The sequence below is a fragment of the Gopherus flavomarginatus genome, chromosome 3 (genome assembly GCF_025201925.1).
Source record: "Gopherus flavomarginatus isolate rGopFla2 chromosome 3, rGopFla2.mat.asm, whole genome shotgun sequence".
NCBI classification, from domain to species: Eukaryota; Metazoa; Chordata; order Testudines; family Testudinidae; genus Gopherus; species Gopherus flavomarginatus.
The window spans coordinates 243,629,190-243,654,791 of NC_066619.1; the positions used below are offsets into that span (position 1 = coordinate 243,629,190).

The 25,602-nt window shown below is 39.3% G+C and overlaps 1 protein-coding gene across 1 annotated transcript in view; it reads left to right on the top strand.

Moving 5' to 3' along the window:
* ARAP2 (ArfGAP with RhoGAP domain, ankyrin repeat and PH domain 2) overlaps positions 1–25,602 on the top strand; it is a 219,435-nt gene that overhangs the window by 181,612 nt on the left and 12,221 nt on the right. The window contains exons 27-31 of the mRNA XM_050947298.1: positions 2,583–2,711; positions 16,200–16,339; positions 18,944–19,026; positions 21,162–21,197; positions 21,727–21,790. Coding sequence (XP_050803255.1) covers positions 2,583–2,711; positions 16,200–16,339; positions 18,944–19,026; positions 21,162–21,197; positions 21,727–21,790 — 452 coding nt within the window. The remainder of the gene's footprint in view (positions 1–2,582; positions 2,712–16,199; positions 16,340–18,943; positions 19,027–21,161; positions 21,198–21,726; positions 21,791–25,602) is intronic.

Consider the following 25,602-nt stretch of genomic DNA (forward strand, 5'->3'; position numbering starts at 1 on the left):
GGATAACGAGTCTTGTGGATAAGGGAGAAGCGGTGGATGTGGTATACCTAGACTTTAGTAAGGCATTTGATACAGTCTCACATGATATCCTTATCGATAAACTAGGCAAAAACAATTTAGATGGGGCTACTATAAGGTGGGTGCATAACTGGCTGGATAACCGTACTCAGAGAGTAGTTATTAATGGCTCCCAATCCTGCTGGAAAGATATAACAAGTGGTGTTCCGCAGGAGTCTGTTTTGGGATCGGCTCTGTTCAATATCTTCATCAACAACTTAGATGTTGGCATAGAAAGTACGCTTATTAAGTTTGCAGACAATATCAAACTGGGAGGGATTGCAACTGCTTTGGAGGACAGGGTCAAAATTCAAAATGATCTGGACGAATTGGAGAAGTGGTCTGAGGTAAACTGGATGAAGTTCAATAAAGACAAATGCAAAATGCTCCACTTAGGAAGGAACAATCAGTTTCACACATACAGAATGAGAAGAGATTGTCTAGGAAGGAGTATGGCAGAAAGAGATCTAGGGGTCATAGTGGACCACAAGCTAAATATGAGTCAACAGTGTGATACTGTTGCAAAAAAAGCAAACGTGATTCTGGGATGCATTAACAGGTGTGTTGTAAACAAGACACGAGAAGTCATTCTTCCGCTCTACTCTACGCTGGTTAGGCCTCAGCTGGAGTATTGTGTCCAGCTCTGGGCACCGCATTTCAAGAAAGATGTGGAGAAATTGGAGAGGGTCCAGAGAAGAGCAACAAGAATGATTAAAGGTCTTGAGAACATGACCTATAAATGAAGGCTGAAAGAATTGGGTTTATTTAGTTCAAAAAAGAGAAGACTGAGAGGGGACATGATAGCAGTTTTCAGGTATCTAAAATGGTGTCATCAGGAGGAGGGAGAAAACTTGTTCACCTTAGCCTCTAATGATAGAACAAGAAGCAATGGGCTTAAACTGCAGCAAGGGAGATTTAGGTTGGACATTAGGAAAAAGTTCCTAACTGTCAGGGTAGTTAAACACTGGAATAAATTACCTAGGGAGGTTGTGAAATCTCCATCCCTGGAGATATTTAAGAGTAGGTTAGATAAATGTCTATCAGGGATGGTCTAGACAGTATTTGGCTCTGCCATGAGGGCAGGGGACTGGACTCGATGACCTCTCGAGGTCCCTTCCAGTCCTAGAGTCTATGAATCTATACCTCTCTCCCAGTGCACCATTGTGCAAGAAAAGAGGTTCTACTAGTGCAGTTTGCAGTACTTACCAACCCCAAAGGGGTTACTGCAATGATGTGTCCATATGCATGTCTGGCTGCCTGTGCTTGCATAGAATACTCCTGATCTCTTTTTAACACGGGTAGCAAGACCTTCTAGGTTCCCTCGCTGTCTTGGAGGCAGAGGCCTTTTAGAGATGCAGGGCTGAACTTTCAGGCCCCAATTGTTTCCTGAGTTTCAAAACCTGGTTTTCAAAAGAGTTCAATTCCCAATATGCACCCAATCAATTCTTCGGAACATCTGACTGCTTTTTTTGGTGCCTTAATGGGAGCTAAGCACTTTTTTGAAAATCTGGTTTCAGTTGTGGGCACCGAGCTCTTCAAAATTCTGGCCTTAATGACTCCTGAACACGTTGTTTAAAGGGTGCCATGTTGTTCTCTCCCCACACAGCTCAGCCTACTGAACTTACATTCTATTGAGTCACATTATATTTATTTGTATAAATTGTTGTGACGATGCAAATGGTAAGGTTGCTGTAATTTAGTTTGTATAATGTTATCCTACTTTATATATTCAGATTAATATTAAATTTAAGAAATGTTACTGGGGGAATTTAGGAAATGTTTGTGAAAATACCTTTCTCAAAACATCTCAATATATTAAAATATTTTCAAAATGTCTTCTAAGTCACCTAGGCATTTTTATAAAAAATATACCTATATTGATTAGGCACCTAGGATCATGGAAACTTATCTATGCTAGGAGGAATATGAAGGATTTAGAACGATAGGCCTCAGCTTTATTATTTTTAATGTTAAATGGGATGCTGACCTTCCTCCTTCACAAAAACTATCAGACACTTTATTGAGTCCAGTACGGGGTTAAATCACAACATACAATCAAAGAATGAAGCTTTCCCCCTTCGTTAAATACCCACTACCCAATTCATCATTTAGCCAATTGTTGAAATGCACCACCTTTGTGCCAGAGGGAATGAAGGCACAGATGAAAGGGAGCTCAGACTGTGAAGACTGAGTCTCGGGGGTGAGGGGAGGGCTTCAAAGGCTCTACAATTTCTTTCTGAGTCAATATAATGAGTTCTTTTAAACACTTTGCTGATGTTCATCTGGGTATGCATTGCTTGAAATTGAAACTTATTTGGACCATAGCAGCAAATGTGTTGGGGTAGAGGATCAACAGTTAAATGCTTAATTGTAGCATTCACTTGAACAACCGACGAGGTAAGGTTCCATGTTTTAAAGAGATCCATGTTAATACTTAGGCTTATATAACTTACCAGGACCTGTGGTTTTGTTTTTGTTGTTTGTTCTCTGTTAAGTTTTCTTTTTTACACTTTTGACATCTTTAGAGCGCCCTCTACACTACACAGAGAATGTGTTGGAACAAGTTCTTCATTGGAGTTCATTACCTGAGCCTGGCTCTGCACATCTTGTAATAAAGAAGTTTCTAACAGCAGATGCAGTAAAACTCTACAATGGTATGTACTATTATCTTTTGAAAAATTAGACCTTTTATGTCAAAGTACCAACATGGCATAAACTTGTTAACTGTTTCAGTGATTGTTCTGTGTGTAAAGTACCATTGAAATATCTGAGAAAGTCTCTGGTAATACACAGTATAAAAATCAGAGGTCTACCAATGGTTCCACTGAATTTCTCTAAACAAGTGGGTGTATGGGTGTTCTTTTTTTCCCAAACTATAAAATCCACTGTTTGAATATATGAAAACATCCAAGGAAAACTCTGTGGCAGCAGTTCAGAAACTGTGGTCTGCAAACCTCTGTTGGCTCACAGAGCACTGCTAAGTAGTCCATGTGTTGCTTGCTGATAATTGTAGCGCAGTTAAGGTCTTTCCGGATTTTTCATAGTCCAGTCAAGGCCTAACCAGATGTTTCTGGTGATATTTTTGACCAATAAAAACAACATAGAGCCACCTACCTTAGGTAATGTCCTTTTGGTGTAAAATCATTGACTGTGTATCCTGATTATACCAAAATGGAGCACTAGAGCAAACCTAGGACAACAGAACCAAACTGCAAAAGAGAGTAGGGCAGTGGAAGTCACAGGTAGGAAGAGAAAATTAGGTCTGACACCCAGGGAGTAAACATAGCCCAGATGTAAAATGAGATGTGATCTAGCAGTTGCAGCTACAGCTATCTCATGTATTAAGTTAATTTTTTACTATAGCTGTTTCAGGGAAAATGGGGGATTGGAAGGTGGATTCATGATGGAAATTTCTATGTTGCATGTTTTACAACAAAAAAAGATTGAAAACCAGTACATTATGAATTCAAGTTGTATGAGAGTGGTGTTTGTGGCAATCAAACCTAGTGCTGATTTTTTTTTCTGATAGACTTGATGAAATATTAAAACAACCTATCAACATATCCATGTAAATATTCTTTTCTTTTCTGTCACTTCCAGTTATACAAATACATTAATCTTTCATCTATCTGCCTTAGTGGTGGAGCTTCCTTCCAAAAAGAATCAAAGATGACAAGAAAAGGTCAGATACATATTGTCCTTAAGGTGGCAAACTTTTCTTGTCATCCTTGGTTCTTTTTGGAAGGAAAGAACCATTAAGAACACATTGTCCACTACTTTAGCTAATTTTATTCTTCAGTTCCACCATCCATGAGAGTAATAATTTATATAGTTGCTGGTGGATGGAGAGGAGGAAGTTAGCTGGGCCCAGGCCTGGTTGAGAGTTTAGAATATGAAGACAAAGATCTTTATCCCCAGTTAGTGTTTGATGCGTAGCCAGTTAAATGAATGAAGCATGAGAAGAAGGTTCTTTCATTTGCCTTTGGTCATCAGGTGAACCACTGTGTCCCTTATCTAATGGAATTTCTTCAGTGTCTGAGGGTTCATTTCCAAATATAGGTCATTGCAGTAATTTAACCTGGAGGTTGCAATTTGCACTTACTTCAGAAGAACTATCCTTATTTTTTATTTATTTTGACACCTTTTTGTGCGTGCTACTCTAAGACCAACAAACCCCAGTCGGCAGCGGGCAGAATCGAACTTGGGACTTCTGGAGCTAAATGCATGAGTCTCTACTGCATGAGCAAATAGTCCTGTGGCTGTTAGCTAAGGCTGAAGCAGACTCATTAATCTCTAGGTGGTCTCAGTGCCACTAAATGGGACAGAGCTCTGCATCCAGGTGGTGTGTGGGTTATATAACTCCTCTTTGCTCGTCTCTGTGTGTTCAATTGGAATGGATCTTCGTTATCTGATAGGGTAGTTTCCCTCAGAGCTATGCATTATGACTTGGGCCAGATACATTGGTTTTGTGGCTACAATGCTTGTTGGTTCAGGTCTTCATTTTATTTTAATGGTACTGTATTTAGATGCTTACAGGCAAGCACCTTGTAAATTAATTGAGGCTATTCAAAGTAGTATAGATGTTAATGTAATAAAAGTGTATTTAAGAAGCAGATTTAGTGAATGCTCTTGCTTGATTTGGATTCAGAATATTTCTGCAATGCTGCAAATTGTAGTCTTAATCATGGCAATATTATCACAGTTAAATAATCTCTTGCATTACTGCTGGATTTGTTCTTGAATTTAGGATTGCCATTTTAAGAAGCTTTTCCATGGTGAATACATTTTAGTGACTAAAACCCTGAGCTTGTTTTTTTCCTTTCTCTCTTCTTAATTGTATCTTGCAGCAACCAGCTTGTAAATACTACTTATGTGGAGTGTTCTTGGCGATAGATTTGGGGTAGCTAGATATTCGGTTTACTTTGTCTCTGTCTGAACAAATGTCTTCCAGATCAATCACAATGACTATCAACTCCAGTATTACTGCTACATTCATTACATGCGATACACCTTAACAGTGGGATCTAAAAAGGAAATAATGAAAGTAAATCAAACATGATTGAATGTCAATTTGTTACCAGCACAAAAGTCGTCATTTCAGAAATACTCACCTTTTGCTGTTCATTATAAAAATGCTAAGGAATATTTCTATGGTTTTCTTGCTTTGTCTTAATAATGAAGCAGAGTCAATGATACAAGCAAAATCAACTGTAACTAGGTTTTATTTTAATAAAAGTAAAGAAGTTAAGCAGTAGGATGTTAAAAATAAACACTGCTTTAAAGAAGTTTTAATGTCATATTGTAATCCTTAATTTTTACCAGAAACATTAACAATAAAAGCAGTAGAGAGACGATAACATTTCTCTTTAAATGTGTAAATATTTAACTGCCATAAAACAAATAGTAATTAAAATATCAGCAAATAAAAAAGTATATATTTTCAATTAATAAATTGAAGGGGTTTAAAGCTTCTTAAATGTGGAATGTGTGTTGATGTTTATGCACTGTAGCCATTTACACACACAACACTTCTGTTTCTAATCTTATGTGTAAATCCATGTATACTGTCATAAACAGACAGTTAAGGGTTAATTCCTCTTTCACCTGTAAAGGGTTAAGAAGTTCACATAAGCCTGGCTGACACCTGACCAGAAAAACCAATGTGGGGACAAGATGTTTTCAAAGAAGGAGGAGGGAAATCAGTCTTTTGTCTATTCAGAAAAGTTTTGTGCCAAAGTGAAGGATCCAGGAATCAGCCATCTAACATTTCTTAAAAGTAGTAAGTGTTTAGAGAAGGAATATATTAGAATATGTTTATTTTCTTTTGTGAGTTCGTTTTTGCATAGAGAGAGAATCAATTTGGGTGTCTTTGTGTAACTAAGCTTTTTTCCCAGAGGGACATCCTCTGTGTTTTGAATCTGTTGTCTGTGAGAGTAGCTTGCATGCTAATCTCACAGAGGTATTCCTTTCACTCTCTTTCTTTAATTAGAAGTCTTCTTTTAAGAACCTGATTGATTTTTCCTTGTTTTAAGATCCAAGGGTTTTTTGGATCTGGGCTCCCCAGGAATTGGTGGGAGGTGAATCAGTCTCAATCCTGCCAGGAAAAGGGGGATAAAGACTGGGAAAATATTTGGAAGGAAGACAGAATTTCCAAATGACTCTCTGTTATAACCTTAATCCCAGATTTGGACCTTAGCGTCCAAAATATGGGGGTTAGCATGAAAACCTCCAAGCTTAGTTACCTGCTTGGACCTGGTACCTGCTGCCACCACCCAAAAAATTAGAGTGTTTTGGGGCACTCTGGTCCCTCTGAAAAACCTTCCCTGGGGACCCCAAGACCCAAATCCCTTGAGTCTCACAACAAAGGGAAATAATCCATTTTCCCTTCCCCCCTCCAGGTGCTCCTGGAGAGATACACAGACACAAGCTCTGTGAATCCAAACAGAGTGAATCTCCCTCTCTGTTCCCAATCCTGGAAACAAAAAGTACTTTCCTATTCCCCCAGAGGGAATGCAACATCAGGCTAGCAATCCAACACACAGATCTCCCCTTGATTTCTTCCTCCCACCAATTCCCTGGTGAGTACAGACTCAATTTCCCTGAAGTAAAGAAAAACTCCAACAGGTCTTAAAAGAAAGCTTTATATAAAAAGAAAGAAAAATACATACAAATGTTCTCTCTGTATTTAGATGATACAATACAGGGCAATTTCTTAAAAGAATATTGAATAAACAGCCTTATTCAAAAAGAATACAAATCAAAGCACTCCAGCACTTATATTCATGCAAATACCAAAGAAAAGAAACCATAGAACTTACTATCTGATCTCTTTGTCCTTACACTTAGAAACAGAAAATTAGAAAGTAGAGCTACTTCTCCAAAGCTCAGAGAAAGCAGGCCGGCAGACAAAAGACAAAAGACTCAGACACTCAATTCCCTCCACCCAAAGTTGAAAAAATCCGGTTTCCTGATTGGTCCTCTGGTCAGGTGCTTCAGGTGAAAGAGACATTAACCCTTAGCTATCTGTTTATGACACTCTCTCCGTAAATGTTTGTTTAAATTATTTGGTGGTGGCAGCTACTATGCTGGTAAATAAACTTAGGGGTTATCTCATGCAAGTCCCCACATCTGTACCCTAAAGTTCAAAGTGGGGGTGACACAGTGACATATACATATTTGGTAAATTACAAAAACAACTTTTGGGAGCCCAGGTAATGGTTCTGATTCATCCCCCAATGTGTCTTTGCAGGGAAGGGAGGAATGTATAATTAGACCAGCAAGGGAAAGCCACCCTGTGGAATCCTGAGAGGAGTGCAGAAGGGAGGGGCTGGCTTGGCTTCTCTGCGCCTTTCCTACCAAGAATGTGCAGGGAGATTGTTGCTGGGCAGGGAAGGAGGAGATAACTGGTGGGATCCTATTAGCCTGAAGGAGGAAGAAGAGACCTTATGTCTTTGCAGATTAAGGTACCATTCATGTGTACTTTCATTAATGGTTATGGATTAGATCCTAGCAATTATGCTGAAGGGTGGGGGGCAACCTTTATTTGTGTTGGGCCCAAATAAATGCCAGGTATTTTCAGTGGACATATGTCTTCTTTTCTCTCACTCCCTCCTTCTTCTCTCCTTACAGTTAACAAAGTTGAAGCCTTCACTTTAACATTATTACTGAATATGTTTTATTTTCTGGTGTGTCCTGATCAAGTGCCCAGTGTTTCATCCTCATCTGGCTCCAATTTCTTTCAACCACTTTGTACTCAAGGAGGGATTCCATTTTTTTTATTTGGAGTTTCTGTACTGTGTGCCTTATTTTTGGCATTTGTAGCAGTGATGTTCCTAGCAAAGCTCAGACCTTCTAATTGACTCTGTTAATTGCCTTTAATGCTGTAGCTTGGCTAAACTTCATTTCCATTTCTTTGGCAATTGGTTATAACTGGTCTGATGAAACTTTGATTTACCATCAGCACTAAATGATATGGACATGGGAGTATAAATAATGGTTCTGAAATGATGAGAACTTAAGTCAATTTGTTCCCTTTTAAAAGCCAACAAAAATAGCATACTTGTACATCTTCAAAGAGTTTCCCTAATGTAGTGTGATTCAAAGCAGAGAAGGTTCCCCACTTCTTCTAGCAAAGAATATAGTAATGAATCCTACACTTATACATTGAAAATTAGTTGGGACTGAAAATAAAGAGGAGGGTGGAAAGCAGCATATGGAGAAATCATGTGAGTGGCCTCTTCACACCTAGGCATCATTAAACAGGGGAAAATATACAGCCACTGATTCTGTAGAACAAAAATGAAATGGAGAGTGAGCTGAGTATCTTTTCCCAAATAACCAAGCCAGGGAAATTTTAGTTATTAACTGAGACAAGTACTTTGGGAGCAGAACTCAGAATTTGGATCCATTGTGCAAATTTACTACCAACAGCAAACATACAAAGGGCTTGTCAATGGAGTGCAGTCCAGATCAGTAAAAGGGTGTCACTGCTGTAATCTTGGGTGTCTCACGATGCTTTGCTACTGTAGCTGCCAACCTTGGTCTCTCGTAAACAGCCTACCAGCATGCAAGTCACATCCTGAGTGTCTGTGTAGTGACAACCCTGGTCCAGTAGCTCTGACCCAGCAGCTTGCCAGCAACACACCAGTCACACTCAGGCTTCTAGAATCCTTGGTTACTATTGAGTGACCCCAAAATACTCCAAATCCCAGATTTTCTCCCCAAAAATGTGTTCTGCAAAGTCCAGCCTTTGACTGGACAGTTGGGTTATTAAGTTTCCTTGCCCCCATAAGGAATCAATATTCAGCAGTTTCTTAATTTAACTGCAGTTAACCAACAGTTAATTTTGAACACTGCACTGGATTACACTAAAAATCAAATGTTTATTAACAAAACAAGGTAAGATTTTAAGTAAATTAAAGTATAAGGGATAAAGTTAGAAATGGCTATAAGCAAATTAAAGTGAAAACACGCATCTAAAACGCTAAAACTTAATCTAGCTAGGCGTCATTTAAATTGGCCTTTCTCACCTACAGTCTTCCAGAAAGATAGTTACTGACCCTTTCTTTGGTCGGAGAGGGCCAGAGGTGCTGATGCTTTGTCATCTTACGTGAAAGAGAGAACTGGGATTTTCTGCCCCTTTCTTTTATATTCCAGTGAACCTTTGAAGTGGATTCTTCTGAAGGTTACTTCTCAAGCAAAATTTTTCCAAAAAGTGAGGAAGGTGACATGGAGTCTGGTGATGAAGGATGTTCCATGTTCTTCCTTTCCCTACTTGTGTTCGCTAAAATATAAATTGTTCTGTTTTCTGCCATGTCCTCCCCCTGCTTTATTGAGAATCCTGTTTATCACTTACATGTAAATATGTATGTATATATATATATGAGGTACCATTTGAAAACCAATAAATTGTTAGCGATGGTGCCTCTCAAGGCAGATTTTATATAAAGATTATTACAGTGGCATGTAGGGTCTGAATACCCAGATGTTTTTCATCACAGGGATTCAAAAAAACTATTCCATGACAGGGCCGCCTCCAGGGTTTTTGCCGCCCCACGCAGCAAAAAAAAAAAAAAAAAAAAAGAAGTTGCGATCACGATTGGTGGCTGCTCCACCCCACCGCTTTCTTCTTTGGCAGCAGGTCCTTCCCTCCAAGAGGGACCGAGAGACCCGCCGCTGAAGAGCCCAACGTGCCGCCCCTTCCCCTTGGCTGCCCCAAGCACCTGCTTGCTCAGCTGGTGCCTAGAGCTGGCCCTGTTCCATGACTTTCTCAGATGCCTTTTTTGCATCTATAAAACTAAAATTAATTTCAGCTCATAGTGTTTGGCACCCAAGTTATTCATAAGACTCTTTTGATGTTCCATTTTTGCTGAGCCCTCTCTGTTTATGGTATATTAGACTCAGGAAGAGGGTTTTTTAGCCATGTCACCAAAAGTTTGCATTACCAAAGAGAGGGGTGAGGTTTTTAGATACAGCATTTTTTATATGTAATAGAAATTGATAGTATTGAAAGATCCAGGAAATTACTTATCAAAAGCTGCTTGATACATTTGAAAGAGGTTAATTTAAAAGTTATGTTTATTAATATGTGCCAAAATCATTTGATATGGAGGCTTTATCATTTAATTTGCCTTTTTTGTGATGACTAGCCTCCTTTAATCTTGTTTGCTGATTGGGCCATTCAGGATTTTCATTTGTTCAGATTATAAAGACAGAAGCAAATATCTGTATAATGTCCTCAGATTTTTATACATGGAACCCACTGGAGATTTTAATTGTGGCTATATAGTAATGTCTTTGGTGACCATTAGTTTTTCCTTCTCTGTTAGCATGTGTAATAAGTTTAGACAGCAGAAGGATGAGGTCTGTAACAAGAGATGATCCAGGTCTTTCAAGTAGCAAGAAGGAAAACCAAATGTGTGTGTTAAGGTTTTGGTTTTTTGTTTTTTTTTGATAAGATAATCAGTAAGGCTTACTTGTATTTAATAAATCTTTATTTCTTCCTCTAAAATGAGAATATCCCATATTAAGACAAAAGCTGAAATTATTTTTGTTTTAATTTCAGCATCAGACCCCCAAGTAGTGACAGGCAAAGAATATAGAAAATAGTCAGTTTGAGGATAAATTATGTGGTACAGAATTGAAGAGATTTTCCCTAAGAGTTGGATAAAAAGCTCCATGTGTCAATCAGTTGATAGAACTGTAAGAAAGATTTTGACAGGTTTGTTATGGCAAGAGGGTTACTGATTTTAAAACAAGTGGTTTGCTCAGTTTAAAGACTAACTTCAGAACAAAGAAATAATCCTGATTATTATGATTTATTGTTTGTATTACTTTTGCGCCTAGGAGCAATAGTTGTGGACTAGGACCTCATTGTCTTAGATGTTGTACAAACACAGAACAAAAAGATGATCCCTGCCCCAAGGAGCTTACAATATAAGTATAAGACAAGAGACAATAAGTGGATACAGGCAGAAAGGAAGTACAATATTGTCTCATTGGTTCCTTGGATTGGTGATAGGCAGCAAACTAGTGACCTAGTATCTGTCTATTTTTTGTGATTAAGTTATGATCATGAAACAGTTGTGATAATTAATTTAAATCCTCTTACTATGGAGGGAGTTGGGTATCCTCTATATTCAAAGATTTAGATGATGTAGAGATTACACTTATAAAGTTTGTAGACAATGCCAAGCTGGGAGGAGTTGCAAGTGGTTTGGAGGATAGGATTAAAATTCAAAATGATCTGGACAAACTGATCTGAAGTAAATAAGATGAAATTCAATAAGGACAAATGCAAAGTACTCCACTTAAGAAGGAACAGTCAGTTGCACACATACAAAATTGGAAATGACTGTCTAGGAAGGAGTACTGGGGAAAGGGATCTGGGGGTCATAGTAAGCAAGACACAAGAAGTAAATTCTTCCACTATACTCTGTGCTGATTAGGCCTCAACTGAAGTATTGAGTCCAGTTCTAGGTGCCACATTTCAGAAAAATTGGAGAAAGTCCAGAGAAGAGCAACAAAAATGATTAAATGTCTAGAAAATATGATCTATGAGGGAAGATTGGGGGGAAAATGGGTTTGTTTAGTCTGGAGAAGAGAAGACTGAAGGAGGAAATAAATTTCAAGTACATGAAAGTTTGTTACAAGGAGAAGAAGAAAAATTGTTCTTGATGACCTCTGAGGACAGGACAAGAAGCAATGGGCTTAAATTGCAGCAAGGGCAGTTAAGGTTGGACATTAGGAAAAACTTCCTAACTATCAAGGTGGGTAAGCACTGGAATAAATTGCCTAGGGAGGTTGTGGAATCTCCATCATTGGAGATTTTAAAGAGCAGGTTAGATAGTCACCTCCTGCCTTAAGTGCAGGGACTGGACTAGATGACCTCTTGAGGTCCCTTTGATTCCTATTATTTATTACTGATATAATTGTGACTTTTATTTTCTCTCAATTTGAGCTGATGGGTGAGGGGATTTAAGTTATTGTTGAATCCCAGTGTTATGAATATAATTGTAATAATTTGTCAATTCCATTTGGATTGAAAGAGTGAGGACTGAATTCCTATTTATTCCTAGGGTTGCAATTTGTCTGGTTTTCGAGCAGAATGCCCAGTTGAAAAGGGACTCTGGCGGCTCCAGTTGACACCGCTGACTAGGCCGTTAAAAGTCCGGTCGGTGGTGCATTTTGGGATTGGGAGTAAGGCAGGCTCCCTGCCTGTCCTGTGCTATGTGGCTTCCAAAAGCAGCTGTCAGGTCCCTGCAGCCTCTAGACGCATGGGCAGCCAGTGAGGCTATGCACATTGCCCCCACCCCGAGGGCCAGTCCGGAGTCCTTTCCCACACCCAAACTCCCTCATGGAGTCCACCCCCAACATCCCAACCATTTACCCCAGACCCTTCCTGCACTCCAAACACGTCATCCCTGGCCTCATCACAGATCCCACATCCCCAGACAGAGCCCGCACCCCCTCCCACACTCCAAACCCCTCAGCTGGAGTCCTCACATCCCCCCCCCCCAAACCCTCTGCCCCAGCCTGGAGTCCGCTCCCACATCCTGAACCCTTAATTTCTGGCCCCACCAAGGCCTGCACACCCAGCCAAGGTCCAGATCCTGAACCCTTATATATTCATACTGAAACCCAGTGAAGTTGATGGAGATTGACATAAGCCTGAAGTCCATCCATATGGGCCCAGTTACTGTGACTGTGTGTGTGTGTGTGTGTGTGTGTAGTTGTCAAGCGATTAAAAAATAATAGAATACCGTTTATTTATTTAAATATTTTTGGATGATTTCTACATTTTCATATATATTGATTTCATTTATGGCACAGAATACGAAGTGTAAGTGCTCACTTTTTATTTTTGATTTCAAACATTTTCACTGTAAAAAAAGAAACTTCAGTTTACTTCATTGAAATACTGTAATGCAATCTCTTTTATCATGGAAGTTTAACTTACAAATGTAGAATTATGTATAAAATAATAACTGCACTTAAGACTAAAACAATCTAAAACTTTAGAGCCTACAAGTCCACTCAGTCTTACTACTTGTTCAGCCAATCGCTCAGACAAACACTCATTTAGTGTTGAGGGAGGACGGGGAGAGGGGAAGTAAGCAGTGACTTGTGCAGGAGGAGGGCGTAGGAGGACTGGAGTGACAGTGGGGAGGAGCAAGCAATAACTTATGCAGGAGGAGGGTGAGGAAGGTGTCTTGCTGCTGCTTCTGGAGGGATTGTTTCTGGTACTGGGCTTGCCAGACTCTCCTCCTTTTACTAGGTGGGTGGGCTCCATTCAGCTGAGTGAGCCCTTGTTTGGAAGGGAGAGTGGATTTTACTTCAGGGATACTTTGTATTCTGTGCTGTAATTGAAATCAATATCTTTGAAAATATAGAAAACATCTACAAATATTTAAATAAATGGTATTCTATTATTGTTTAACAGCATGATTAATCTTGATTAATTTTTTTAATCGCTGGCGCGTGTGTGTGTATATGTATATATGTGTGTGCTCTGTGTGTGGGTGGATGTATGTGTATATATGTGTGTGTATATATATATGTATGCATGTGTGTATAAAATTAGACAGGTAATATTAATTAGTTTGAAGATTTTACTTACGGAAACAATTTTCTTCATTTATTAATATATGGTATAAATTTTTAAAAGACCCTTAAAAACAGGGCAAAGAACATAAAGAAGAGAACAGACATTGAAAACTGTATAGTTACGAGCACTGCTGCAACATGTACAAACAAGAGGCAAAAATGAGGAATTACATTTTTCTGCACTCCCCATCATATTCCCCCATATGTATAACAGTACTGATTGTTATGTATTACGACTGTAAATTATTTTCTCTTCCTAACAGCCCAACCTAAGTACCCATTAGCTTCTGTTTTGCCAACAATTCCAGTTTTTTTAGTATGTTTTAATGTATTGGATCAGGTATGCCAAACATGACTCATTTTAATGTAAAAATAGTCTTATAAGCAGTGAGTATGAGAGACGAATATACACTAAGAAAGCTCCTGTTGAAATATTAAAAAAAGATAAACATTTCTTTGTCACATGACTGAGTTACTAAAAATATTGCCAAATTAGGAAATTATAGTAATTTGGGGATTACTGGCGAATGTTGAAGAAATGTAACGGTGCAGTAATTTCTCCATATTATTAGAAATTGTATTGGACCATGCATTTTACTGCCTCCTTCAATATTATAAGTAGATTCCTAATTCTGGCTTATCAGTTGTAATACCAAATTTTTACATTTTGTGTCATACTCTGATATCATGATTACTTGTACAAAGGAATGTATGCATATAGAAGAATTTGATGATTCTGATCATGATATAATGTAGGAATCACTAGTTCTCAAATATAATTGTGTAATTTGCTGTGAGGCATTGTTCTTTTTAAGTTTCACCATCTCTGCTACTAAACGGTATCTACATATGAATTAGTTCTCTTTGCTGTATTCCTGATTAACTTTCATGTATGATTTGCTTAAAACTTTTTTTGAGAATTTATTTCAAATATTATGTCCTTTCCCCTTATATTTTACAGCTATATTATTCTGTGTCACTTCTTGTTAAGTTGCAATTTGTGTATCAACTTTTGAAAACATAAATCAATTTTATTGAAAACAAGTCAATAATGTAAAAACATATAACATAATTGGTTTTTCCACTGAAAACATTAAAAGTATAGTTCTACATGTGGTAAACAACAGCAGATATGTTTTTTTAAATAACTAAAAGCATCTAAGAAATGTGTAAATTTAACAGAAGAAAAATAACTCTCTGCAAAACTTGACTCAGTTTATAGAATGGTGGTATTTGAGGATAATGGAATTATTAGCTGTTGTTACCAGGATGAGACTCCCTACAGGGGCTGAAGTGTGAGCACTGCTACCCATCCTCTCCCTGATTACTCTCCTTCCTTCTTGGCAATCTGCTTTAACTACTGGTCACTCATAAGTCATCCGTATGCTGCTGGCTTCTATATCCTTTCAGTGAGTCTTGTGGCAGTAACTTTAAAAAGGAAGGCCAACTCCAGCAATGTCCCAGTCACAGGAACCTAGGTTTGCTGTACAGTGCATTCACAGTAGTTTTCAGATAAAAGGTAGAGTACCCTTTGTTCATCTAAACATGACTAGCCACAATGTTCACTGTTGTCTTGCTCCCCCAGATTCAAATTTGTTGCTGTGGCAGCCTGTAGCACCTACAGAGTTACATTCTAGATTCCCACTTCACATCTCTCTTCAACCCACTGGCATTTTTTGTAATTGCTTTTTACTTAGAAAATATCCGTCCCAATGGAATTTATTTAGCAAAGTTTCATTCAAATTTAGCCTAGACATTAGTGACCAAAAGTCATTGCCAGCTGACATTTGACTTACCTGAAATGAGTGGAACAGGTTAAATAAATAAAAGATACTTGCAACAATGTCAAACTTTTGAAGTTGTTTTCCTTGTACAAGGTTTGAGATATATACCTATCTCCCCCCTCCCCTCCTTTTTAAAGCACTTTTAAATCAGTTTTTCAAAAACATAACTGAATTGACACAACACTCAATTTTTGGCAGTGAAAATTTTTGACAGTGGTTTGCATTTTTAACAAGTCTCAGATTTTCTCTCACACACAAAAAAGAAATTCCTAAAGCCAACATATTTGCAAAACTTTTTTCAGGAAAGGCAGGTTTTTACCCACACCACATTACATTCAAAAATTGTTGACCAGCTGTAGAAATAAGTTGACTACCACAGTCCAGTGCCAGCATGACAAAATACATTATTCAACAAAAGGTATCAGTTAGTATTAGACTCATTGAAGAAACTAAGATCTAAATAAGCTTTGGGATATTCTTTCCTAGAAATTTACTTTAGTCTCTCCATGTTCATATTGAAGTACGTTGATGAGACAATGTAGACAGCTTACATGGTTTCTGTCTGTGCTGTGAATAGGACATCTTTCACCACCAATATATTCATCACAAACTTTTAAATAAGAAAGTTTAGAAAATACAATTCTGGTCTCATTGTATTGATACACAGTAATGCTAAGCACATTAAAATTCAGTACTTGGTGATTTCCAATATTTAAAAATACTGTAACCAAATGCTTTTCATCTTCTTGACAGAGAAGAATGCAAAAGGTAATGTGAAAGCAGGCTATATGAAATACAAAGAAGAACCATCAAAATTACTGTCTGGAAATAAATTTCAGGAGCGTTATTTCGTATTACGGGAAGGAAATCTGCTTCTTTACAAGGATATGAAGGTATAAACACATACTCTGCACTCTTCTAATCATGAGCAGTTAAGCTTTAAACGCCTTTCCTTTACATATGAAAAAAATGAACACAGGTTGACAGGCAAATCAGCAATTGTTATGCTTGCCTACGCAATTCAGGGATTAAAATAAGCAGAGAGATTTTTTGCTTATGTTAGAGTTGTTAAGGTGGAATAAACTGAGAAAATATAAAGCTCATTTAGCTAAGTTTATGTATTATGATAAACTTTGTTTTAATTAAAACAACTTTTAGAAAGTAGTATAGTTTAGAAGCCAGTATAGAGCCTATCTTTTATATACAGAGCTTGTTTAAAGACTGGGGTTTTGCCAGTATTTTAAAGCTCCAATAGCAGCTTATTTGTTTGCCCTGCAAATTTCAAGGCTTTTAGAAAAGACAAGGTACAAGAGCACAATAACTTTTTAAAAATATTTTTGTTAAAAATGTCATAATAGGAGAGTTTTGGAAAATAACATCTTTCACTATAGTATCTTCTTTCTTTTCTATGTCCTGTTTTGTGAATGTTATCTTCTTTCCCTCTCTTCCCTATTCCCTTCCCCTACCCTGCCCCTTCTGAAAAAAGTATGAAATTTTTACTTATCTTTTTAATAATAAAAGCAGAAAAAGTAAACCTATATTATTGGTTTAGGCCCAGTCCTGCAAACATAACTTCCTACACATGAGCAATTTCATTGACTAACGGGGCTAGTCACATGTATAAAGTTAAGCATGTGTTAAGAGCTTTGCCACTTTGGGTCCATAATATATCAGAAGTTTTTAGTGCTTTGCAGAATCCTTTCGAATGTGTGCAATTTATACAAAATTATGAAACTAAATATTTTATTTATGATTAGTTTTATTTGATTCATTTTAACATTAAAAGCTTCTGGTAAAGAATACCTTTTAAATCAAGTATTGCTTTTTTGGTCTTGATGCTGTTTTTGTCTTTGCAGCAGATTTATACATATACTGTACTTTCCTTAAAATACCTTGGGGGAATATCCTCCTTTTCTTAGAGAAGAGTTTAATGCATTAATAGCTAATGTAAGATTATGAAGACAAAATATTATGTCTTTTTTTTATGAATCCTTAGATATATTTCATAAGTAGAATGACCACAGGATGTCAGAAAATGTTTAAATACATAGTGCTAAAAACTGAAACTGGCACATATGTGAGCATTAATTAATAATCCTAAAACCTTACTTAGCACCTTGGCAAGAGTTTGATAGGATTAGTATAAATTGCAAAGTGTTAAGTAAGGTTTTAGGAGTATTAATTAATGCTTACATATGGGCCAATTTCAGTTTTTAGCACTAAGTATTTAGGCACTTTCTGACATCCTGTTGTCTTTCTACTTACAAAATATATCTAAGGATTCATAAAAAAAAGACATATTTTTTTCTCTTTGTTTTTAGGTTTTGTATTTTTTATATATTTCTAAACTCAGGTGAAGTTTTCTATTAAGTGGTAAAATACTGCATGAGCTTTAAATGGCTTTATAGAAATTAAGTTAAAAAAATTAGTAAATCGTGGAAAAACTGTTCTAACAGAATACTTGAACCTATTTGTCTTTGGCTGTCATTTGATAGTTGTCTTTGCGCTTGTAATTATTATAGCTCATTTTTAAGTGCTATTTAGAAAAGAATAGTTGAGAGGGTTGGTATTTGCAGGTGGAGAGCATGTACTAATTAAATATTATTTATGAATGCTCATTAACAATAAATTAAGTTTGTTGCTGGAGATGCATTCTTTTCTTTTGAAGGAGATGCTCATTCAAATTGCACTGTAATGGAGCTAGATTAGAAATATATTTTGAACAGGTGCTTATTCATTCAGCTGCCATATTGGAATTCTAGATTTAGGAAAAATAGGCTCACAGAATCTCTATTACTTAGTTGTTTCAGGCAGTAGGTGAAGGTAGGGATATGCGCTAAATTGGCCTTGCCTGTATGTAAAGTTTATTACTTCGCCTATTCAGAGAAAGAAATAACAATTGATTCTTAACTTTCTGCATATTTACAATTTTGAATGGAAGTTCCTTTGTATGAACAACTGTGTTCTTTAAAATCTGACTGTTCTATTTCTGCTCCCCCCCAAGGTTGAGGGTGAGAGACTGAAAGCGTTTGTATGGTGGAGAAAAATTAAAACCCTGGTTCAGCAAGTACACATATTTAACTTTAAGCACATGGACTTAAGCTTGTGCTGAATGGAGGCCTAAAAGTGCTGAACGACAAATACTAAATCAGTGTGGCTTTTATGCTCCATGTATGAGACTCTGAAATGCGCCTCTTTTTTTTTTTTTCCCCCTACTGGAGAATTTTTCTACTTTACTTCAATCTCCTAGCCTCAAGCTGGAGCTGTGAAACTCATATACCTTATACACCTATATAATTATAGTAGGTCTGTAAGAGGTAGTTGATTATTTCCCCAAAGGTGATTAGGGGGATGTAGAAAAATTAGAAATAGTGACCCATAATGAAAAGATAAGACTAGAGAACCCCAAAGGAAGAGAAAAGGGGGCTGGGCATTTATAAACCATTCTGTTTTGTAATTTTCTAATGCAGTAATTAGAAACTTATGTTCATTCACAGAGTAACAAACCTGAAAAAGTGCTGCCCCTCAGTTCACTGAAACTTTATCTTGGAGTAAAGAAGAAAATGAAGCCACCAACAAAGTAAGATTAGAAAAGAAATGGGGTTATGTTCTATATAGCAAAATACTAGAGTTTTGTGATGGAAAAGCACACAGATACACACGTGCACACAAAATCAGGAAGTCAAGTGAAGTCTGTCCCTATTCTGAATGGAATTGCACTTCATAATATTACTTGTTCTGATCCTGTCTGGTCTTGTGTTCTGTGTTAACTCTTCTCTGTTAGAAAATTACTTTATTGATTGGTTTTCTTAATCTGAAGTGTGTTTTTTTGTTGTGGCTATAATTGTTACTAGCTCAATTTAGTCTTGTAGCATGGATCTTGCATTCCAATGGTGAGCACACCTTTAGCGTGCCAAAAAAGATTACTAGTCCTGATCTTTGGTGCCAGTCCCTGGGTCCTCAATGAAGGATTTTCCTTCTCCAGGTTCCACATTGCTGTGACTTTTCTTTGTATCTGAGCTAGTCAGTGGCACTCCTGACTGAGTCAGGTTAGTTGCTGCAGACTAGTAGGTCTCTTATCTTCAAAGGCAGAGCACTCTGTCCCTTAGGGCACACCCAGGCCTCAGAGGTGACAGAAGTTGGCATCAAACCAAGATCTCTAACTGCAGAGCTGTTCATTTTCAAAGATCCATATGGTTGTCCTCTTACTTTTCTGCCCTATTGTGTGGGTTAGTGTGTGCATGCTCTCACTTGCTCTCACTGACTTTTGTCTTTCCTTCTGTTTTTTGCTCATTCTGCCATCTTATTGTCTGGTCCCATTTCTCCTTTCTTTTTTGATTCCATTCTGTGATTTATTTTTCTTACCCCAGCCTACCCCAGGTCACTTACAAACTCTCAGCTGATTGATCTTGTCTCTCACACCACTGGAAATGGGGCAGTGCCATATATTAGATTATAGTGCCTGACTTCGTTCTAGAAACCAAGTCTTCACTTGACTGCCCTCACTAGTTGCCCCCGCTTCAAATCCATGTCCCTATCACCAAGGGGGGCTCTGTGTTTTTTGCCGCCCCAAACACGGCAGTCAGGTGGCCTTTAGTGGCACAACTGCGGGCGGTCCACTGGTCATGCAGATTTGGCGGCATTTCTGCGGGTGATCTGCCGGTCCCATGCCTTCGTACCCACCGCCGAATTGCCGCCGAAGCCGCGGGAACGGCGGACCTCCTGCAGGCATGCCCGACTGCTGCCCTAATGGCGACCAGTACGCCACCCCCCCCCCCCGCAGTTTGCAGCCCCAGGCACATGCTTGCTGCACTGGTGCCTGGAGCTGCCCCTGCCTATCACTGCTAGTAGAAATACTTTGGCCTGTTATAGCACCTTCATCAAAGGATCTCAAAGTCATTTATTTGTGTTTCTAGAGGACTAAATATCAGTGTTCCTCTTGAAAGTGAACATGTACAAATGACATCTCTTGTCTCAGTTGTGTTCCTTGTGTGTATTCAGTCCTAGCTTTTCCTACTTTAGTGACAAAAATGCTTTTTTTAAACTCACAGCAGCCCTGCAGAACCTACACAGCTAAGGCCGAATGAGCTGGATGCTATTCCATTTTGTATATCATCAAAGAATTCCTAATAAGTTAAATTAGTTCTAACAAATTACCCAAGCATACTCCATGACGTTGCATAGACGTTACTGAAACTATAAATGCATCTGAGGAAGTGGGTATTCACCCACGAAAGCTCATGCTCCAAAACGTCTGTTAGTCTATAAGGTGCCACAGGATTCTTTGCTGCTTTTATAAAATGTATGGGGTAGCACAGAAATAACTGAGAGCATAATTTGATCTGTTAAACTTTGTTGCTGTTTTGATGATTCATGAGGTGAAAGGAGCCTAGCTTGACTGAATTGGCAGACCTGCTAGTTAGATGAAAAGGTCCTGTCACAACTTGTAAATAGAGCATAGCTGATATCAAAAGCATTGAGACAATAAACATGGAACCCCATAAGGCCATTTTAAATGAAAATGCTTTTCAGATTAGAACCACACATTAAACTTCTTGCAATAGCTTTTGAGGTGTAATCTCCATGTAAAATTAACTTCCCTGTGCAATATTTGGCAAGCACTCTGAAGTTAGCATTCAATTTTCTGTTTTGGCTTTGGTTTCTGGTAAATAAAGAAATATTTATTTTTAATGTGGAGTTTTATATTTTTTTCAGCTGGGGTCTTACAGTATTTTCTGAAAAGCACCACTGGTAAGTAACCAACACCAACAAATGTGTGTTTGCCAGTTTAATGTCAACATTTTTTAAATAGTGTGCTTGAAATCTAATGTGTGTGATCCTTGTTTTTGTTTTGATTTTTACCCATTAACAAAAATTATTGGTTGATTTGTTGCAGCTGTTAGTTTCAGATCCTTGCTAAAATCCCTGTTCAGCAAAGCCCCAAAGCACAGACTTAAAACTGTGATTTGAAATCCCAGGAACTAAGCGCATGCTTAAAGTTAAACAGGTGCTTCAGTTTTTATAGAATATGGACGGATTCCTGGATTGGATCCTATGTACATTGCCCTCAGTCTTTTCATAATATGCATTTAATATATATTTAGAAGTTCTTATGTGTAAAATGTAAATAATAAAATACTAACAACATTAAATAATTAAAAGAAATCCAAATAGGTTTTGAATGTCAAAACAAGAACTGCTTCTGTGGTATGTGACAATTACAGTTAGATACTTCATTAATCTGTTTTTTATTTTAATGATAGCACATATTGTATTGTAGGCACATGTGTTGTGATGGACAGGATACACAGATGGAGTGGATGACCAGTATTTTCAATGCTCAGGTAATACTTTGGTCAGAGGAAATAGAATTTAAAAAAATTCTCTACATTTCATATTTAGTGGTGAATCACTGAGTTTCACCAGTAATTTGTACTTATCTGCAAAACAATTAAAGAAATGTATGGATGGATGTTCTGAATGAACCATATATTGTAGCAAAAAGAATAATGCCATTAAGTCAGTAATGTTACTGAAGTGCTTGAGGTCATACAACTAGAAGAAGATGTGGACTTAGCCCATCTATGGGCTATAGCTCAAGTGCTTAGAGTGATAGGTAGTAACTGCTTCACATTTGAGCTGTAGTTTTTTTGGAGGAGTTCATAGAGTTCTCCTGGGTTTTCTTTTGTGTTGCAGAGAATCTGGACAAAGAGAGGCAACCCACTTGCCCATCACCAGTAATCATATTGGGTGAAATCCTGGCCCTAGTGGCTTCAGTGGGGCCAGGATTTCACCCATTCTCTTAAGTCAAATAGAGAGGTACCTGCTACTAGGTTGTAGGGAAGGTGGGGTATGGTTTTGAGTGGCAGCTCAAGAACACATCCATACAAAAGGATTTTATTGTGCTTGGGTAGTGGTGAGAGGGACTAAAAGAGATGGTGGAAAATTTCACCCAGAGTGGAGAGCTGTACACTCAGCCAGTTAGCGGGAATCTTGAAAATAGTATTATATTTGCATCAAATTTGCTTCTACTTTTTTCCATGAGGATTCAGGATGTTTCTTGGCAAAGTCACTGAAGGTAACAATTGACAAATGTTGATTTTTGTGATTCCTTCAAAGGAAGTATTAAATTTTACAGATTAGGTCACTGAGGCTCGGAAATATCAGACAACATTTAAATTTGGGTTCCTGTATCCGTATTTGGGCAGCTAGTTGTTTTTGATCTCCAGAAGTGCCGAGTATTGGGAGAAGCGTGTGTTCAGCACTTCTGAAAATTTAGCTATTTTTCAGAAATAGAAAACTTTAAGCAAGCAGATTTGAAAATGTTATCCTCAGCCTTTCTCAGCTTTATTTTCCTAATGTAAAATCTTCAAAAGTGCCTAAGTCACATGTTCAAGAGATGTAGGCACTTAGAACTGTAAGTCCAAAGGACACTAAGTCACTTAGACACTTCTGAAAATGTCATCCCAGCCTACCAAATGGGATAATACTTACTTGTGGTGAAAATATTAAAAATTCAACAAGGCTAAGAGAAAATTGATATTTTAGATGCCAGAGACAAGGTGTTTGCAAATGTCATCCTTGCATTGAGTGTGACTACTTTGTCTGCCTGTGGCAGCTAGTGCTGTAAATTCTGTCTGTTTTGAGGTTTCACCAATGCTAAATGTCTTCATATCCCGAATTAATTGATGGGTAAAGAACTTGAGACTTCCTGGCTTCCAGTCTCATGCACCATCACTATATGAGGGAAGAAAATGCTGCCTATTTTGCTGAGGGCTGTTGTAATGCTAGTTAGAGCAAAATGCCCATTTTCTTTTTTTAAGGAAGTATTGAAACAGAAGCAGCAGTCACACCAGCATAACAGTTACCATCACGCCACATTCAGGATTTTAGCTAAAGCCTCTACAACTTGCATAACATGGTTGCAGTGCAACCAGGAGAGGATTTCAAATGGATTTTCCACTCCACCACTTTAAGTAAAACTGTCCAGTGGCTTACGTCCAGTGCATTTCACCAAGATGTGGCCATGGAGGGCATGCCAAATGCTTAAGAGGCACCTTACGTGGAACCAGCCCAGAGATCTGTTACCCAAACTACCAAATCCTTCTCTGCCCTTTCTTTATGTGAGAGATGATGAGGTGCCTCCTTCTGTGTAAGACCCTGAAGCTCTTTCTCTCCTCCCCACACCCACCCCTAGCTTGCGCAGGAGGTCCACCAGCCAAATGTAGCCCATCTCCCACTCTGGATTGCAATGGCAGCTCTGGTCGCTACTACCCAAAGAACCCACACTGGACACCTGCCGTGCAATTGTAATAAGAAAAATAAAATTGGACAAAATAAACACTCTCTCTAGCTAATTTTCCCAAGTTTCTTTGGGTGAAGGGAGGCTAAAAACCCACATTCTGCTCACCAGTTGGAGGGACAGAAAAAACCCTTTCTGACTTTGTAAAAAGGGCACCAACTGAACATAATGCACTGAAAAGAGACACATCAGCAGCAGCAAACCAGTGTATAGCCAAGGGATAAATGGTATGTGGACAGTAAGTAGGTGCAGAAATGACCACTTACATCTAGGATATTTTCATACTCAGTTATGTTTTTACACCACTAAGTGGGATTTCTGGTGGGTATTTCCTACTGTCCCCAACCCCCAGAACCGGCGCTACCATTTAGGCAGCCTAGGCAATCCCCTAGGGTGCCAGAATAATTGGTGGGCACCGTTTTGCCAGAGGGGGCGGCAGGTGGCTCCGGTGGAGCTGCCGCAGTGGTGCCTGTGGAGGGTCCGCTGGTCCGGGGCTCCGGTGGAGCTGCCGCAGTCGTGCCTGCGGATGGTCAGCTGCTCATGCGGCTCTGGTGGACCGCCCGCAGGCATGACTGCGGCAGCTCCACCGGAGCCGCGGAGCACCGGACCCTCTGCAGGCACCACTGCGGCAGCTCCACCAGAGCCACGGGACCAGCGCGCAGGGCGGCGAAATTGCCGTGCACCTAGGGCGCTCAAACCCCTAGCGCCGGTCCTGCCAACCCCACGTGAGATGGCCCATCCCCTGCCACTACTGACAAACACCCTCTCACTACCTACACCATGGCTGAACAGGAGAAGAGATTTTCACAGCTAATAAACCTTAGGATATGACATTTCTTCTTCGAGTGATTGCTCATATGTATTCCACAATAGATGTGTTTGCTTGCCACGTGCACCGGTGCCGAAAGTTTTTCCCCTAGCAGTACCTGTAGGGGAGCACCCCAGCGACCCATGGAGTGGCGCCTCCATGCAGGGCCGGCTTTAGGCCGATTCCCCCGGTTCCCTGAAATCGGGCCCCATGCCTATGAGGGCCCTGCGCCTTACGCATCTTTTTAATTTTGTAAAAATTTTTTATTCACCCAGCGGTGGCGGTGGGGGGTGTCCGCTCCAGGTCTTCGGTGGCATTTCAGTGGTGGGGGGGGGTCCACTCCAGGTCTTCGGCGGCATTTTGGCGGTGGGGAGTCCTTTGGTGCCGCGGAAGACCCGGAGCGGACCCCCTGCCAGTGAAGTGCTGCCGAAGACCCTGACCACTGCTGGGTATTCGAATCGGGCCCTGCCATTCATAAAGCCAGCCCTGCCTCCGTGGTGTGGTATAAGGGGCACTGCGCCCTCTTCCCACCCTCAGTTCCTTCTTGCCGCCAATGAAGGTGCTTCGGAACTGCTCTGCTCCAGCTTTGCTGTGGCTTGCCCCCAAAACTGCTTGCTTGTTCAGCGTATGGTACCTATTGTTAGTTAGTTAGTTAAGTTTAGCTAGAGCGCCCGGACTGGGGCATGCCCGGGCCCCAGGTTTTAAGTTGTGTGACACTTGTAGGGGATCTATGCCACTGAGTGATCCGCACGTGGACTGCATACGCTGTTTTGGGGAAACGCATCTCGGCGATCGCTGCAAGATTTGCAAGTCGTTTAAGCCTTGGACCAAGAGAGAAAGGGACATTAGGCTCCAGGCTATTCTGATGGAGTCAGCGCTGACCCCGGCGCGCTTCTCCGAGTCAGCACTGTGGTGTCAGTGCATGGCAACCCTTTGGCGCCCTCGACTAGTCAGCTCCCTGTCCACACATCTCATGGGGATAACAAGGGTAGTGTCTCAATAAATAGGTTCACAGGTTATTGACATAGGTTGCTTAAAAACAACTC